The 17852-nt window shown below is 38.7% G+C and overlaps 1 protein-coding gene across 2 annotated transcripts; it reads left to right on the top strand.

The window, feature by feature from the left end:
- The first annotated feature begins 4354 nt into the window (after positions 1–4354).
- On the top strand, positions 4355–17387 carry LOC134218510 (shematrin-like protein 1). Of its 2 annotated transcripts, none has more exons than XM_062697612.1 (3): positions 4355–4513; positions 16535–16778; positions 16850–17387. In XM_062697612.1, exons 1-3 carry the CDS (start codon positions 4496–4498, stop codon positions 16900–16902), a joined length of 315 nt encoding a protein of 104 aa, XP_062553596.1. In that variant the 5' UTR covers positions 4355–4495; the 3' UTR covers positions 16903–17387. The 2 variants fall into 2 exon arrangements, with proteins under 2 accessions (XP_062553596.1, XP_062553595.1); XM_062697611.1 differs by having other exon boundaries at positions 16535–16781.
- The last annotated feature ends 465 nt before the right edge of the window (positions 17388–17852 follow it).

The following is a 17852-nucleotide window of genomic DNA, read 5'->3' as shown; positions in this document are numbered from 1 at the left end:
CGCCAGCTAAGGGTTTTGTACTTAGCTGGTAGTGCAGCCTGGGCACTGTTGTCCTTCTGACATCAGCTAGAGTGAGGGGGTGCGACCAAAGGGACCATCGTCCCTAACCGCTAATCCCAAGGCGTTAAGCGACCCGTGCCGAGGGGATGCATGGCCAGGGAGGTGAAATAATGAGCTAGGCCTTTAACGGAGCCTGTGGGGTACCTGGGCACCCTCCACAGTTATTGTCCCTTACCGCGTCATGCTGAGCTCTGGCGTGGTGGACCTCTTTTCGCGAGCAACTCGTGGGACCAAAATGGAAAACTAAGTCAATTCTTCGAATAGTGGTAGTAGTGTAGGCGACAACCCCTTCGCAAGAGGTGGGTTGTTCAGATCTCCGCCTAGAAGGCCGAGGCAATAGTCGGCAGCTCGGTGCGCAGCGCCAGCGTGGGTCACTTAACCTTCTCTTCGGCTACGCCGGTAGGGTGGTCTAACCGGTCTGCGAATCGACCTGGCAACCCCAAGCAAGGCCGGGTACATACAGCTAGTGTTTAATAAAACGACGAAATGCTTCAAGATTATCCGGTATACAATGATATGGAAATGCTAATATCATCTTCCAAACTTAGACGAACATGTTTCATGATAGAATTAGAGGCGAAAGTATAGAATTGATAGTTCCGTTGGGATACGGCAGGCATGAAGAATGTTTATTAGAAGTCGATTTGAAAGCGAGCGGAGGGCAATATTTTTTTTTTCTCTTTTTTGGCACAGACCATTGTTGATCCATATAGTGAGGGCAATATTTGTGATGGTACAGATCTCACGACCTTCCTTCTGCCAAACTCCGGTATGAAGGGGGAGGGAAGGATATCAGTGTGGAAGCTGGTATATCTCCACTGGCCATTGGATTATTGAAACTTCCTGGAAAATACATATTAGGGTGGCTCAAATTAGTATGGGAAAAACTTTTTTCAATTTTGTTGATGGGCCGCCCTCTTATTGGGTTCTATTTGATGCCCTGATGCTCTGGACAAAATTTCAGCCAAATCGGTCAACGTATGGGCGGTGCTAAACTCGTTGGAAGTTTATATGGAAAAATGTATGCAGAAACATCCAAAAATAGTAAATTGCAGCTGGACTACACAACTTACGTTGAAGAACTATGATACTCAATCAGATCTTGGAGAATTAAATACAAAATTGTATGCAGAAAACCGCGATAAGATTAGAGTTTGTCCGGCTAAGTTATTGGCATTTCTCTGAAGTGGGGTTTGACCAAATCTCATTTCTTTTACCTTTGAAAGGAAATAAATTCACCCCTACAACACTCCAGTAAAATGCTAATATCTTTGCGTGATAAACTCTAATCTTCTCGCGGTTTTCATCATAACATTCTGTATTTAATTCTACAAGAACTGAATGAGTATCATGGTACTTGATCGTAAATTGTGCCGTCCAACTGCAGATCACTGTTTTTGGATGTTTCTGCATATATTTTTCCATATAAACTTCCAACGAGTTTAGCACCGCCCAAACGTTGACCGATTTGGCTGAAATTTTGTCCAGAGTATCAGGGCATCGAATAGAACCGAATAAGAGGGCGGCCCATAAAAAAAATTTGAAAAAATGTTTTTTGAGCCACCCTAATACATATACTGGAGGAAAATCAGAACGAACTTATGGTAGATTCGTTTTTTCATTGAATTTACACAGATTTTTTTAATATTACGTCGATAATTCTTTTTAAATTTCCACGGAAAACTTATTTCAATATCAAAACGAAATTCCTCCAGTAGCCTTGCGAGCAAAGGCGTAGGATTGCCAGTCCGGAAATAGCGAGTTCGATTCTCGGTCCGGTCTAGAATGTTTTCGGGTTGGAAGCATTCTCGACTCCTTGGGCATAGTGTTTATCTTTTATACTTGCCACACTAGATACATACTCATGCAATGTCGAGCATAGAAAAGCTTTCAATTAATAACTAGAATGTGAACAAAAGATTTAGAGGCGATTCACAAATTGACAACAAATGGAAATATTACAAATATGCAAGCATAGGCAGGCAATCAACGGTTTTAATTGTTGGTTTTATGGTTTTATATGAAACAGCCATTAAAATGGAATGAACTATGAAATACTACAGACTTTTTGTACTATGTGAGTTGTGATTGGTATTTGTGGGTTTCTACTGTATCGTACGTAATCGTAAAAAAATCATTACCGTCTACGGGGGTGTCATTGGGCCAAAATGTGGTATGCTCCAAGAAAATGTTACAAAGCTCTAGTAGTTAATATTGGAATCAAGTTATAATTAGTTAGGAACAAGCTTGAACAATAAATTTACCACTGTGTGTAGAAAAAATAATAAATGAGAGACATTCTTCAAATTTATATGTTGTTTAAAATTGGCCCATTCTCACCCCTCACAGGGCAAATACATTAAAGTTCAGCGGTGACGATGCAACGATTCAATCGTTCTTTAAAAATAATTGCCTACATTACGGCTTTTACCAACTATGTATGGCAAATCAACCAAAGGCTTGGCCCAATCTCACCCCTTTTTAGCATGCATTGCTCGTTGCTACGAAAAAACAAGTCCGCTAAATAAATATTCATAAAATTCGATAAAACAACAAACAGATTATCGTAACATGATCACCAGGTATCCATCGATCTAAAATTTAGTTATGTAATGGATTCGTGGGGCATTACTGACACTATTTTAATGCGGTCAATAATTTTACATTTAAATTCCAAGCATTATGGTACGAGCACAAATAATTCTTGGAATTTGTTTTGTGATTTCCTAGACGTGAATTTCAATATAATTTCGAACCGTTTGAAATTTTCATCAAAATACGTAACAGTTTCTGAGACATTAGAAGTTGAAACATTTTTCGTTTTTGGCCCAATCTTACCCCCTAGGCCCAATGTCACCCCGAACCACGGTATCTTAAAAAAGTGTTACCTTTTTTAAACATATACAAAACTCAATTTTTAAAACAATAAACCTAAATAGGTTCTTCAGTAACATTCATTTTTGGATTGAGAAACGCTGCTTAACGCATAAAACATTATTTAATTTGGAAGAAGAAAAAACGCATCTTCACCCAGTACTAGACCCAATGCGTGCCAATTTCCACCCGCTGGCCATCTCTAGAACAATAGATTAACAACCAGCAGCCCAAACAAGCGCAATGACATTGAAAAATGTGCCATGCCTATACCGCGCGCGACCGTCCGGGGAGGCCGTCTAACCGCAGTATTGCGATTTACCTACTCGCGACACACGCGCTTGCCATATGCTGCTGCGGGCTGGCTGGCAGGTGGGCGACCGAGTCAAGTCGGACGGTCGCGCGCGCCTCCAAGATGTTCAAGTAGGTACCATTGACTGACGTCTCGGCCGCACTATGGGGATACCGATGGTAGAAAATCGAAAATTGGCTTTCTTCTATTGCGAGTGGTTCAATTCCACAAGGGTTTTTTCGCTCCGCTGGTAAAATGCATCATTGCACCGGTGCCCACGAATTTTGGATCTTTTTTAAAGGAAATCATTATAGAATACAAACCCCACCCGATTATGGCAACAATTGGTTTCTGTGATTAAACCTTACTGTTACTGTATTTGAGGGCTAAAATTACTTGCCTTGCCTTACTTAGCACTAAAGTATTTTATTTTCGCATGACTGACGATTATGAATTATTATGATTTAAAAATAAGTAAATTTGATATGAGGATGGAAAATAAATAAATTTGAGACTTGAACCTAAACATGTTTAGCTCATAGAGGGAGCGAGTTCTCCCGATATGGGAATCAAATCTCCAGCAATTTTTAGTAACTTTTTAGTATTTAAATTTGACATTTTCGTTTGGCTATGACTTCAACCGGAGGGCAATATGGCTCGAAGACCCATATTGTTGCATACTAACCGATACAGCTCGAAAAAAAAATGCATGGAGAAAGATGAATTGCTCGGTATTTCAAATTTGGTGTACCAGATATATTCGAAATCAAACTTGAATCTTTGAAAAAGTGGCCTTTCGTTGTATGAATGTGAAATATTTTAGCCACCTACTAGTACGCATGGTGCCACAACGGGGGTGTAGATCCGCTGGGAAGACGCGCGCAGTAATCGTCTCTAATCAAATCATCGCGTTCACTATCGGTCACCCGTTGTACCTCACCCCATCAACTACCGCTGGCCCTGCCGCTAGTCTTGACCGGGCGTAATCAACTGTAGAACTATGATTACTTACTAAGTACCAGTACCTACTAAAGGCAGTAGCCAAGTAACGGCCAGATGGATAGTGATAGTGGTGGTAGCGGCTGATCTAACTAATGGTTGTGTGATAGTTCTGAGGCTGGTTCTCGCTTTCAGCTATATAAACGACCGGAAAACTTCTTATCGGCAGTCAGTTCTCAAGCGCCAAAACAATCTTCAAGACTCCGGAGTCGCTCCAGTCGTGCGATAAGTGCAACAGCAGTAATCTTAATAGAAGCATCTATCGGAAAAATGGCATCCTTCAAAGCTGTGAGTGTTTAGTGGTTTTCAGGTGATGGGAATTAAGTGGAAGTGCCAAAGGACTTTGATGAAACTTGGTGGAAAATCTGTGAAATAATCATGAACTGTGTTCGTCACTTGCAAAAGCATTGAAATCTTTTGATACTAAACGTGGTTGGCGCGCAAACAAATTTTAACAAAAAAATCGCTTAAAATCAGATAAAAGTTTTTGCTATGAATAAAACTGCAAATTTCAATTATGTAGGTAGGGACACGGCAGGTATTTTCGTCTGTTCGTCATAGTCTCGAAAACCAATAAAAGAGACGCTTTTTTGTAAAACTCATACGTACCAAATCGTAAGCTCAGGAGAAACGTTCTAGCAAATGTACGTTGCTTTCGTTGGTTTTAGCCCCTATGACGATGGACGGAAATACCTGCCGTGTCCCTACTGGTTCAGGAAAATAATTAGTATATTGTGCAGCACATTTTCGTTGTTGTTCCTATTTGACGAAAAAGGCCACACGCATGACTGTTTGAAATTGAAAATACGTAGGGTATCTGTTCCATTATTGATAACATGCTCCTATATCAATAACATTCGTAAAACAGGCAATTTAGGCTCAATTTCTGTCATGTTTTGTTGTTATTCGGCGTGCTCACTGCTGAAAAAATCACAAAAATGAGAAATAAAACAATTTGCGCACCAATTATTTGTTTTCGAATGGTATTGATTTGGGTACATGGTATGAATTTAAGGGGTAGTTCCCCTATTTGAATCTCTATGCATGGTTAACCTAATGGGAAATCAATTAATTCGTATTGTTTTAGCTTGTAATTTAATAATAATTTGTGAACAAGCCTACTACATTCGTTTTTGTTTTGAATATTAGACAGATAGATGAGCATTAGAGTGATTCAAATTTTGACTTTTTTGACGATGGCATTTGCTATTTTAATCGTCCTCAATTTTTAGCTAATTTGAATGTAATTTAACTGAGCACAAGCAGTTTGAAGCTTGTATGAAAATTACTATGAAAACAGTAACTTTTGTGAAAAGCGTTCCGCATCATTGTCCATTAAGCTCTTAAAATGTATGAATACGTTAGCAACATGGGGCCCTCCTTTGCCGTGCGGTAAGACGCGCGGCTACAAAGCAAGACCATGCTGAGGGTGGCTAGGTTCGATTCCCGGTGGCGGTCTAGGCAATTTTCGGATTGGAAATTGTCTCGACTTCCCTGGGCATAAAAGTATCATCGTGCTAGCCTCATGATATACGAATGCAAAAATGGTAACCTGGCTTAGAAACCTCGCAGTTAATAACCGTGGAAGTGCTTAACCTTTTGTCTGTGCTCTGGGGTCAATATGACCCCAGGCCACATTGAGTGGCTGCCATTTTTTTAGTTTTCAACCGATTCTCCTAATTTTTGGTAGTTTGGTAAAACTCGCCGAAATCTGTCTCCTAGGTGCAAATTCGCTTGAAAAATCTTGAAAATATGTGCTACAGTGTACTTTTTTCAAAAAACTTACGTTGTCTGTGCTCTGGGGTCAAATTGACCCCAAATTGAAATTGCTATAACTTTTTTAATGTATGATCAATTTTTGATTTTGGGAGCTGTTTCGAAAGATAATTTAATCATCTTTCAGGTCGTTACCAAAGATTAACTATAGGTGGGCGGGTACATCGCGGGGAGGGGTTTTCGTAAAAAAAAGTACAAAAACAGTGTTTTTTCATGCTTATTTTACTTATATCTGAAAATCCTACCTATTTTGAACTGCACCTTTTCAAAAAGGTTATGCAGGAAAGCGTGTGCTTTGACATGAGGCATTGATTAGTTTAGAGCTTGGTCACTAGGTGGCGGCATATTTGAATTCATTATTTTAGACTTCTCAAGTAAGTAATTCCGATATATGGAATTCTTCTCATTGTAAATATTCTTGTCGCACAAATTTGAAATTTGTAAAGATGACGTCTTTAACAAAGTTCTTCTGGTGGAAATGGACTGTCATGTGACGGAACAAATAATTAGGAAATTTACAAATAGGCGGCGCTAGTGTACTTGCAATATTCTTGCATATATAAAATATTGCTTTAGCTTGAGATCCCTCATACCTATACCCAAGTTGTATTCGACAACATTGTTGCCGATGTCTAGCACTACAAAGCGGTGCTCATTATAATGAGCACTTCTTTCAATTTTTAAATTTGTGCGATAAGAATATTTACACTGAGGAGAATTCTATATATCGGAATATCTTGAGTAGTCTAAAATAATGAACTCAAATATACCACCAACTGGCGGCCGAGTTCTAAACTTATCAACGTCTCATGGCAAAGCACATGCCTTCCTGCATAACCTTTTTAAAAAAGGTGCAGTTCAAAATGGGTAGGATTTTCGGATAAATCATGAAAAATCACTGTTTTGTACCCTTGTTCACTAAAACCCCTCCCCGCGATGTACCCGCCCACCAATAGTCAATCTTTGGTAACGACCTGAAAGATGATTAAATTATCTTTCGAAACAGCCACAAAAATCCAAAATTGATCATACATTAAAAAAGTTATAGCAATTTCAATTTGGGGTCAATTTGACCCCAGAGCACAGACAACGTAAGTTTTTTTAAGCACAGACAGAAGGTTAATGAACACTAAGCTGCGAGGCAGCTCTGTCCCAGTGTGGGGATGTAATGCCAATAAGAAGAAGAAGACGTTAGCAACATAAAAAATTTCAAGGGAAAATATCGTCGTTGTTGCTAAACGATTTGATGCTGACACCAAAAGTACTGAATTGTTGGAAATTCAATTTAACACGTAAAAGAATAACATCAATATTAATAATGACCATTTTTGTTTTCTTTATAATTTTGCTCACAAAAGTCAGATTGCTTCGCAACAACTGACTTTCAGTTTAGGATCTATACTATGATGACGATGCGTTAAATGTATTCAAATAGATTCTGGGCTGCTTCACGAAACGATCCTTTACGTTAGTGGCAATTCTCATAGTAACTTTCATATAACCTTCAAATGGCACGTGCACAATCAATTGACACCCAAATCAGCTGAAAATTTTGGAGAACTATTAAAATAGCAAAAGCAATCGATCGTTTAAGCACAGAGGAGCGAAAAAGTCAAAATTTGAATCACTCTAATGAGCATTATTATCTTCATTAACTTATTTTCCTAAATTCAATCGCGTTTTGAAGGCCCCCACCACTCAATGTGAAAGCAACGCACAACTATCGACGCAGCAAAGCTGACACAATAAAAATAACAGTTGTCCGTTGCTTTCGTATTGAGTGATGTGCCCTTGAAAACGTGAGTGAATTTAGTTTTGGATTCCGGAAGGTTTGTCCTTAAGTTTTCCCAAAATATTCACTTGGATTTTTTCCCGATGTTTCATGAGAAATATTTTGAAGTTTCCATGGGAAATTTTTTAATTGCCAAGAAAATTGTTTGGTTTTTCCAAATGATGATGTTTAAAATTTCTTAGGCAAAATTCTCTTCAGTTAGATAAGTTTTCATAGCAAACTCTCTGGAATTTCAGCGAATTTGTGGGTTTAAGCAAGAAAATCTTTGAATTTCAACGGGAAAATTGTTCAGAGTTTTCAAGGAAAATTCTTCGGAAGTTCTACAGGAGACACTTTGGTATTTTCATAGGAAGTCTATATGGGATTTGTTTTTATTTTAATTTCAAAGGAAATTTGGTCAGGATTTTCTCTAAAATTCTTCAATATTCTACGTCAAGTATTTTACGGAGCACGTATGAATTTTCAATGGGAAATTTCTCGGAATTTCAAAAAAATTCTACGAGACGAGTCAGCCTTGGGCTGAAAGTCTCTCCAATAAAGACAAAAAAAAAATAATTTCTTTCGATTTCTTCGGGAAATTGTTTATTGTCCATAAGAAATTCTTCGGAAATTCCACGGGAAATTGTTTTCGGTCGTTTTTTCCGAAACTCACTTGGTGGAAATCCATTTGAACGAATGTCATTTGTCCAAATAACACTTTAAGCTGACAGCCGAATTCCATTTGGTTATTAGGTCGAAAACGGCTTTGCCGAAAACTTCGTTTGGCCGAAAGCAACATACGGCCGAAAGGGACGACATGCCGAGGAGCTGGTTATTTTGCTGAAGGAGGAGTTTGCTTCAACAAGCTGATTGCCTGTGTTAGTCGTTTTGCCGAATTGGTTGTTTGGCTTGAATAGCCGTTTAGCCGGAAAACCATTGCAAAAATGTCGATCTGCTTGGCCAAATGGTACTTTAGCGTTAGCGTTGTTACGGTATACTTCGTAGATTGAACACTAGTGATACTCATATTTCTTTTGAAATCCTTTTCCAGATTGCTATCAGAAATCAAGATGGGGAGTAATACTTGATTTCAATCTAAGATAAAAATGGCAAAAGCATGAGGATTACTGCTCCCGGCCATTACCGTAACTAGGGATAGGGAAGGAAATGTTGATGCAGAACTTACTTAGCGAGAGGCCCCCGACTTGGCGACGCCCTCATAAGATCTACGGAGTTTGTAGTTGGATAGGGTTAGGTAGGTCATGGATGTTTGCCTCAAGCTGACAACTCGACCCATTGCATATGTTGTTTATGCGTTTATAATTAAAACTCTTACCAGTCGGGTGTCGAAAGAGTATGTAGTAAAATCTATTTTATTTATATTTTTATTCTTTAAATGTTCATGAACCGAATACTCCTTATTTTGAAACGCGCGGAACGATAACGAGCTAAACAAGCAAGACGGATCGACAACACCAACGCACTGGTGTGATGGTACCACGCCGGTGAAGAAATCGCGCCCCTACTGTTCAGCACGGCCGCATACTGAACTCGAGAGTCGGTAAACAAAAACAAAAAAAAATGGGAAAATTTTCACCGCACTTGCTTTGTACTGGGACCGGTCAGCCGAATGATGTCATTATCCGGAACGAAAAATCCGGATCTCCGGTCACCTCGGACCGATCGGGCTGATTCTTTGGCCACATGATAAGGGACCCCACCCTGGATGCACTGTCCAGAAGCACTGAACGCTACGGGAAGTCCACTTTTCGCGCACTGAAAAAAAGCGTCACCCGCCGACTGAACACCGATCCGAAAAAATCTCCGAATCTCGAGCGAATCGGGCCGGTTTTCACTGTACGGTCCTGTACGGAAACCTGGTCCCTGACGCACTGGCCAAATATCACCCGCCGGACGCTAAAAAATGGCAGGTAACTTTTTGGCCGAAAATCCACTAAAAGGCTGACTACCAGCCGAATCACCAGCCGAAACTAGGAAAACACGCGACCGAAAAGCAAAACACGTCCGAACTAGATGCTTGCTTGATCTGAACTCCCTAATGGAACAGTATGATATACCGCAGAAAGGTTCTGGGCCAAAAAACTGTGTGTTTGAACCTTGTTGCGCCAGATCATCTGCCTTTTCATTACCTTCAATGTCACAATTTATCATGCACTCGTCTTAACACCAGTACTCTTTACGACAAACATTGTTTCTTAACACTCGTAATTCACATTTCTAAATGATTGCATTTCTGAACTGTACAAATAATTGAGGTGAAGATAGCTTCCACTTTTAACTTTGATTGCTTGATAACTTTAACGTCCACAAGAATTTCAAGATTTACCGAATTGTTCTAATTAGAAAAAAAAAATATGGGTACCTATATTTAAAAGCATTTTTGAAAAAATATGACGCGGCCGAATATTTGGCACCCGCAGATGCGCGAAAAAACAAGCAGCAGATAATTTAAAACGTCTTCATTCGCGCACGGCACTCTACGAACTCCGATCTGCTTGGCCAAATGGCACTTTCCGCCAAAAGGTCAATTCGGACAAATGGCTTTTTCGGTCCTCCTAGTTCAAACATTTGATGAAAAATTATTTGGATTTTGAAAAATCTGTCAGAATTTCAACGAAAATCCATAGAAAATTCTTCAGTATTTCTACAAGAAGGTGTTCGAAATTTCATGAACAATTGTTTGGTATTTGTACTTCAATAAAAGAAATATTCGCAATTTCAACGGACATGTTTTCGGCGTTTTAAACGAAATTCCTTAGATTTCAACGGGAAATTATTCAGAATATCGTCTGTGATTTCTTCTACATTCTAGTTTTCGTGGAGATCTTTTCAAAATTTCAAGGAGGAATTGTATTGTATAGAATTTTCAGGGAAATCATTGCTAGTTTCACAAAAAAATCTTTGGAGTTTCTTCGGACTGTTTTGATATCAAGCATGAAATTCTGCGGAATTTTTCTAATTTTCGACATTTCGGCATGACAGATTTTAAAAGGCAGTGCCTGATCCGAAATTGTCAGCGATGGCGCGATGCGAAAAACTATCGGTGACATGTACCTCTAAAAAATATTCAAATATTCATTTCATGTAATCTTTACAGAAACGTATTTCGAACTTGGTTCTATTTGCTTGATTAGTTCTCGTGTTACGTAGAAATTTGTGTTTCATTTGTAAGGGAGCCCCTCATCTAGAAGAGGATGGATCATGAACCATCATGAGAGCCTTCCCCGGTCCCAAAAATCCGTACATTACAAATGTTCACGCTGATCGGTTTTGTACTTTCCAAATCTGCAAGGGTCAGGTAAATGAATGCAATAAATGTCAATCAATGATAAATGAAACCCATCCAAAGTGCATTTTAGATCACCTAAAGTTCTATTTTAGAGCTATCCTTTATGATTGTTTTCATCGTCTTTGTTAATGCACGAGGAAGGTGCCATACTGCCATCACTGACGGGTGGATTGATGAACATATTACTCCTTTTTTCAAATCTGGGGGTGTAATTATTCATTATTCTTCAATTTTAGCTACTTTTTCAAGGGTGCCCACGCCACAACCGAATCACAAAACTGAATTGTCAAAAACAATCAATTTTGCAGAATTGTCAATATTTTTTCAGACTGGCGAGATCGAGCTAATTTCTTCGCTAATAGTAAGATAGTTCGACGGCTCGATACCAATTAGGCCCGAATTTAACGATCAAAAACAAAAGGGTGCCAATAATCAAATGTCTTCTCCCATTGTATTTTATTTATCTGCTCACATTAGGGAACTGCTTCATCGAGAGAAGTGATCAGTTTTAGATAAAGCATTGAATCCTAGCTTTCAACGTTTGGAACTGCATGATTTTTCAAAATTAGTTCAAGGAAAAGTCCTCTGGGGGGCGGCATGTTCCGGAGTTCAGTCCTGTTGTTGCCTGTATTTTTTTGGAGGGCAATACCACAACAATATGACCTTAACACTAGGAAAAACAACAAAAGGCTTAAGGGATGTGATTTTTTAAGGTAAAATATGACCTTAGATTTCTTTTAAATGGAATTTCTTCAAACAGAAGGTGTTCTAGTAAATAATTGAAAGAGTTTTAGTGGATGCATAATTGTTCTCGAATCCTATAAAATGCTCAGAATGGACTATTTTCCACATGCTACAACGGTAGGACCTTTTCCTCTATGTGTTCAAAAATGTAATCATAGGGTAAATCACTACTTGGGCATATGGACCCGATTCCCGGCTCACTGCACAGAATACTAATGATTTATACTGTTTGGAAGCCGTAGGTTTATGATAGACTAGCTTTATGTACCGGCCTTGCTCGGAATTTCCAGTTTGGTTTTCAGTTTTTTACAATCAGAAAAAGATAAAATCAATTGGTCAACAGAGTAATTGTGTTAACTTATTGATACTTCGTCATTTGACTAATAGAAGGCTTTTGGAAGCATTGACTGATCTAGAAAAGGGGATCGTTGGTTTGATCGTTGGTATTCCTGGCAAACGTCAATTGCTAAAGAAGGAAAAACATCCACCGATGCTTTATTCCGGGCAAACGCCCATTTTTAAAGAAGGGATCATACGCACCATTGCCTTATTCCTGGCAAATGCCTACTTTTAAAGAAGCAATCACATCCACCATCCAGAAGGAAACACATTAATTATTGCTTTTCACTGGGCAAACCATGATTCCGACGAAGGGTAACAATAATCATTGCTCTATACCCAGCAAATGCATGCTTTCTATGAAAGATTTTTCTGATGCTGTTCATAATTATCCCAAATATTGTTATGTTAATGGCCTGCTTCATTCAGGGATATGTCATTTTCAGGGAAGTGTCATATTCTGGGATATGTGTTTCGGGAAGTATCATTTTTGGGGAAATATCATTTTCGTTTAAGTCATTTTTCGGAGAAATGTTATTAACGGGAAAGTGTTATTGTCGAGGATTTGCTATTTTTAAGGAATTCGGGAAATTTGTTTTCGGAGCATTGTACAATGTGAAAGAACATCAAATGAACTAAATAAGAGGGATTTTAAATTAAGACGTTTTCTGAACAATACCTAACCCCAACAACCTCCCGCATTCCAAAAGTTTCTCCCAGCCTCTATATAATAGTTCTGGGCAGAGAATATGTGTTTACAAAATTGATTTGAATTGACCCATGCGGTAAAAAGGTATACTAAACTGTTCGTTTAATAAATATACCATCTCTCTCATTCAGCTATGACACTCCTATCCAGTCTGATATAGTCTTCCTTAAACAGAGAATATGGGTTCCAAATTTAGTGGACATCGGTAAATGGGTTCAAAAGTTATGCTGAATTGATCGATAGCTAAACAATACCCCTCTCACACCATCCCCTTTTAAAATTACCTACCCACATCCACTTAAGTTGTTTCCTTAGGCCATACAATATTTGATACAAATTTAGTTCAAATCGGTCATTGGGTTCAAGACTTACATTCAGTTGATCGATTGCTGAATAATACCCCTTCCTCCATACCCTCCCTTTTTCAAAAGCACATCCCTAATCACGCTATCGTCGTCTCCTTAATATGAAGAATGTTTGTTCCAAATTTGGTTGAAAACGGCCAATGGGTTCAGAAGTTACACTGAGTTGATCAATAACTAAGCAATACCCCTCCCCCTTTTTCCAAAAAGCATTCATAATCCCCCTATCATCGTCTCCTCAAGATAAAGAATGTGTGTTCCAAATTTGGTTGAAATCGGCCAAGGGGTTCAAAAGGTACACTGAGTTGATCAACAACTTAGCAATACCCCTTCCCCCACACCCTCCCCCTTTTACAAAAAGCATCTATAACTTCCTATCGTCGTCTCCTTAAGATAAAGAATGTGTGTTCCAAATTTGGTTGAAATCGGCCAAGGGGTTCAGAGGCTCCACTGAGTTGATTAATAACTAAGCAATACCCCTCCCCGCACATCCTCCCCCTTTTCCAAAGAGCATGCTTAGCCCCCCTCCATTGTCATCTCCTTAAGATAAAGAATGTGTGTTCCAAATTTGGTTGAAATCGGGGTTCAGAAGTTACACTGAGTTGATCGATAACTAAGAGCTATTTTTAGTATGAAAATAATCCTTCATAGTTAATAGGAAAAGTGTCTAATACGTTTACACTATCATGTTATTTATAATTCTCTCGATTTCAAAAAGTGAAAACAATATTGTTTTTAAGTATTTGGAAGGAATTTGAATGAGTGAATATATCTTTTTAAACAAATGAAAATTATTATGCATAATACCATCTGGCGTGATGTAGTGGAACGTGCATATTTTTGTTAACGTAGCCTTTTTACCGTACCAAGAGAGAATGAGATGTTGAGAGATTGAGTGAAAATCGCTTATGCCGGAAATTGAATTGAAGTTTGCCGTAAAAGCAATCGCTGTGACTGAAATACGTGCTACACCTTGTCAATTAAAATCAAATAAACGCTTTCGTAAGAAAACGTGAGGTAAGAAACCCTAAATTAGCCCTAAATTTTCTCCCAATTCAATTTTAATCAAATTAGCAATACAATTATTTGGACATACTAATATTTATCATCTGCCAAACGTAGATGCCCATTTTGCTGATAGAATTAGAGACAAAAGTAGGGAATTTATAATTCCGTAAGAATACGGCAATTTTTGTGACGATGTACCGCGAAACGAGAATCCTTCTGTCAAGCTTCCATTTAAAAAGGAAGGGAAGAGCTCATTACGTTTGGCTTGGCTGGAGAGATCAAAAATGCATAAAAATCCATCAATAAAGAAACGTAATTTTCTCCAAAATTAAATGGGTATAAAAAATGATCTAGGTTTTCCTATACGATTCTTTTATTTCACAACTCAAGAGCGTGAATAGCTTTTACAAGATTTGGTTTAGCACGTGTTTGGTTTGAGGTTTATGTTGCCGAGGAAGTCTGGTCGGAAGTCATGTTGAAATGAAACCAAGACATTTGTAAGAAAAAAGTTGATGGTTTCTAATGATATTCTAATAGTATCTCCTTTCTGATAAAATATAATGTCCATCGATAGCTTTTCATTGGTTAATAATGTATGTAATAAAATACATGGAAGTACAGCATTTTTTATAGAAGCTTTGTCTATCGCATACAATAAACTAGAACATAGTACCTACGTGAATTCAAAACAAGTGTATCCAAAAAACCTTGGCGAAAACAAGAAATCAAATTAGTACATAGTACTCCTCTCGTGATCAAAGAAAAATAATAAATTATAGATTTGAATCTTGCATCTCAAATTGCATCCGATTCCTTTCCACCTCGGGACCAACTCCGTTTGGACTACCACGTTCTCTGCCAGCCACCAGGTACTTAGTTTTGACATAGTTTATGATCAGTCCTATTTTTTTAGTCTCCCGTTGAAAAGGCACGAAAGCCTCTTTCACCCCAACGAACAATTCTAGCATAATAAGCTAGTTTTTCAGCTAGTTTCCGCAAAACCAAGGAGCATGCAAAACTTCCGTTTCTTTGCTCACCAGATCTCCGTATTGCACTTTCCAGAGCTATAATGAATACCATATTAGAGCGCATCAATCCAATCTGCTGCAATTCATTTAACGTTACGAACAAACCGGATGCCTCAGCAGATATTTTGACGAGTTCTGTAGTAAAAAAAAACTACTTGAGAATACAAACTTCATGATCTATTACATATCCATTAAGGCCGATACAAATATTTAAAAACTATTTTTCTCGGATTTTTTGCCAAAAAATAATATTTTAAGGGGGCAACCAAATAAAATTCGGATAATTTTGAGGATTTTCAAAACGATCTTTAACAAATCCGAAGAGTTTTTTGATTTTTTTTTTCATTTTAATATTATTTTTTTTATTATTTATCACCCCTTGGCCTTTCCGAGACTAGTAGGACAGAATGTTAATTAAATAGGTATTTTCGAAAAAAAAAAACACTTCTCGCGCTTAGTTTCATAGGGGCGTAACTGTATTGATCGATTTCTCTTCGTCGATGTTTTCTTTTTATTATTGTACCGAATTGCGCTAGTTTGTCGATGGTTTAATGGTTTGGTGTGATAAAGGATGGTTGAATTTTGCACCAGAATCAATAATCAAGGTTGTAGCTTTTGAAGCAAATGAGTTATTAACAAAATATAAAATCGATTAAGAAAAATCGATCAATACAGTTACGCCCCTATGAAACTAAGCGCGAGACTTGTTTATAGGGCACTGCACGGACTACTTTGTCTCTTTCTCGCTGCAAAGAAATTAGAAAACAACAAGGCCAGTAAACGTCAAAATTTATGAGGAACGAAAGAGAAAAAGATGTTTTCGTGCAGTGCCCTATTGATCTATTTTGGTCTCTCAGTCAAGGCCAATGTGATCAGTTCCAATGTTTTCTACCTCTTAAATGTCAAACTAATGGGTACTCAAGCCGCCATTACCGAGCGCAAATTGCTGGATAACGTTGCGTGTGGAAAGGGTTTCTACCGACAAGTACTAGCTGTATCTAATATGACATCAGTCGAATTGGATTTTCGTAGTTTCTATATTATTACTAGATGTTTAGAAGATCGGACTTGCTCGGGTTGTTGATCCAAGACGAATCGATTATTGAGGAAATCTTGCAAATCGGTCCAGCCGTTCGTTGGTTATATTGCCTCAAAGCAAATGTGAACTCATTTATATTGAAAATTTATTTTCAAGTTGTATAGAAGTGTTTTAACCTTCCTAGAATAACGTTAAGGTTCTTGCATTTCTCTTTTCAAAACAGACCCTGCTCTTCGCCTTCATCGCCCTGTTTGCCCTGGTATCGGCCATCCCAGCTCCGCAGCAGCCGGGGGCGCGGCAACCGATCGCGCCCCGCCCAGCTGGTGTAGGTCCCGCTCCCGCCGATGATCTGGAAGCAGCATCCGAAGACAAAGACCTGAAGGGTGCTTCATCGTTCGGATACGGATACTACGGTTATCCCGGCTACTATGGTGGATATTATGGCTATCCAGGATACTACGGTTATGGTCGTGAGTTCCTTGTACACATCCTTCCGCGACGGTTGATGTAAAGCGATCTTTCCTTTTTATTTGAACAGGTGGATACCCATACTACCGCTACGGAGGACTGTACGGAGGATACTGGTACTAAGCGAGTCTGTCTCCCTCAGCGGTCCCTCATTTCGTCCCGTGATACCTGCGACAGCAGGTCACACCCGTGTTTCGTACCTGTGCTATTCATTTCCGGTTTCATTCCTCCACAAGTTCTTCCATCGCATACTTGACCCACCAGTAGGCGTGATCCAGCGCAAACGGCTAACAATCCAAAGGATTCGCAGCATTGCTATGGCTTTTCAGCTGTGAGTCGCCTTGTTCGATAATACCTCCCGTGTTTCCATTTGCGTATGTGCCCTGGCACCGCGGTGGAGTTCCCTTTCGGTTCCGTTTTGGAGAACCGAACTGGAAGCCACCAGCGATTGCTTCGCGCATTATGTAATGGGATTACCGTTTTTCCTTCGTTGTACTTAGCATCTGATTTTGTGTATTCCAAATGCTGCCGAATTTATGAGAAAATGACAAAAAAAATCTCTTGTATATACCTTCTATGTTTTTCTAATAAAAAATATGTTACAGAAATTCACGTGCAAGTAATTTCAGATAAGTATAGAGAAGATCTTATAATAGCCACATTATATTTATCTGACCGTTCAACGGTTACGCTAATGGGATTCATGCTACGATTTGATCGATAATCGTGAGTGATGATGACACATATTATTAGAGTGTTCTTTAATGTAAGGCTATTTGTGATTTGTGAGATGATTTTTTCAGCACGAGTTGTACGTTTATCCAAGGAGGCTTGCCGAGTTGGATAAATACTACGAGTGCTGAAAAAACTAGTTTTGCAACTTGTTGCACACGCTATTTTTTGCAATGACGTATAATGGGCTTCAGCATGTTAAATATGTATCAATTTTTACAGTCTAATTTACTTCACATGATCATTCTTGCGAATAAATCATTATGCTGCAGAGAACTATCAGATTTCATGTTATCATACCATATTGAATAGCTCTTCAAACCATGAAGCGATAGATGAAC

The sequence above is a fragment of the Armigeres subalbatus genome, chromosome 2 (assembly GCF_024139115.2).
Source record: "Armigeres subalbatus isolate Guangzhou_Male chromosome 2, GZ_Asu_2, whole genome shotgun sequence".
NCBI lineage: Eukaryota > Metazoa > Arthropoda > Insecta > Diptera > Culicidae > Armigeres > Armigeres subalbatus.
This window is presented reverse-complemented; position numbering and strand designations above follow the sequence as displayed.

Bases quoted from the DNA above. Each gene is read 5' to 3' on its own strand.
- LOC134218510 (XM_062697611.1), top strand. The intron at 16,782-16,849 runs GTGAGTTCCTTG...TTATTTGAACAG, and splicing joins AGGATACTACGGTTATGGTC to GTGGATACCCATACTACCGC.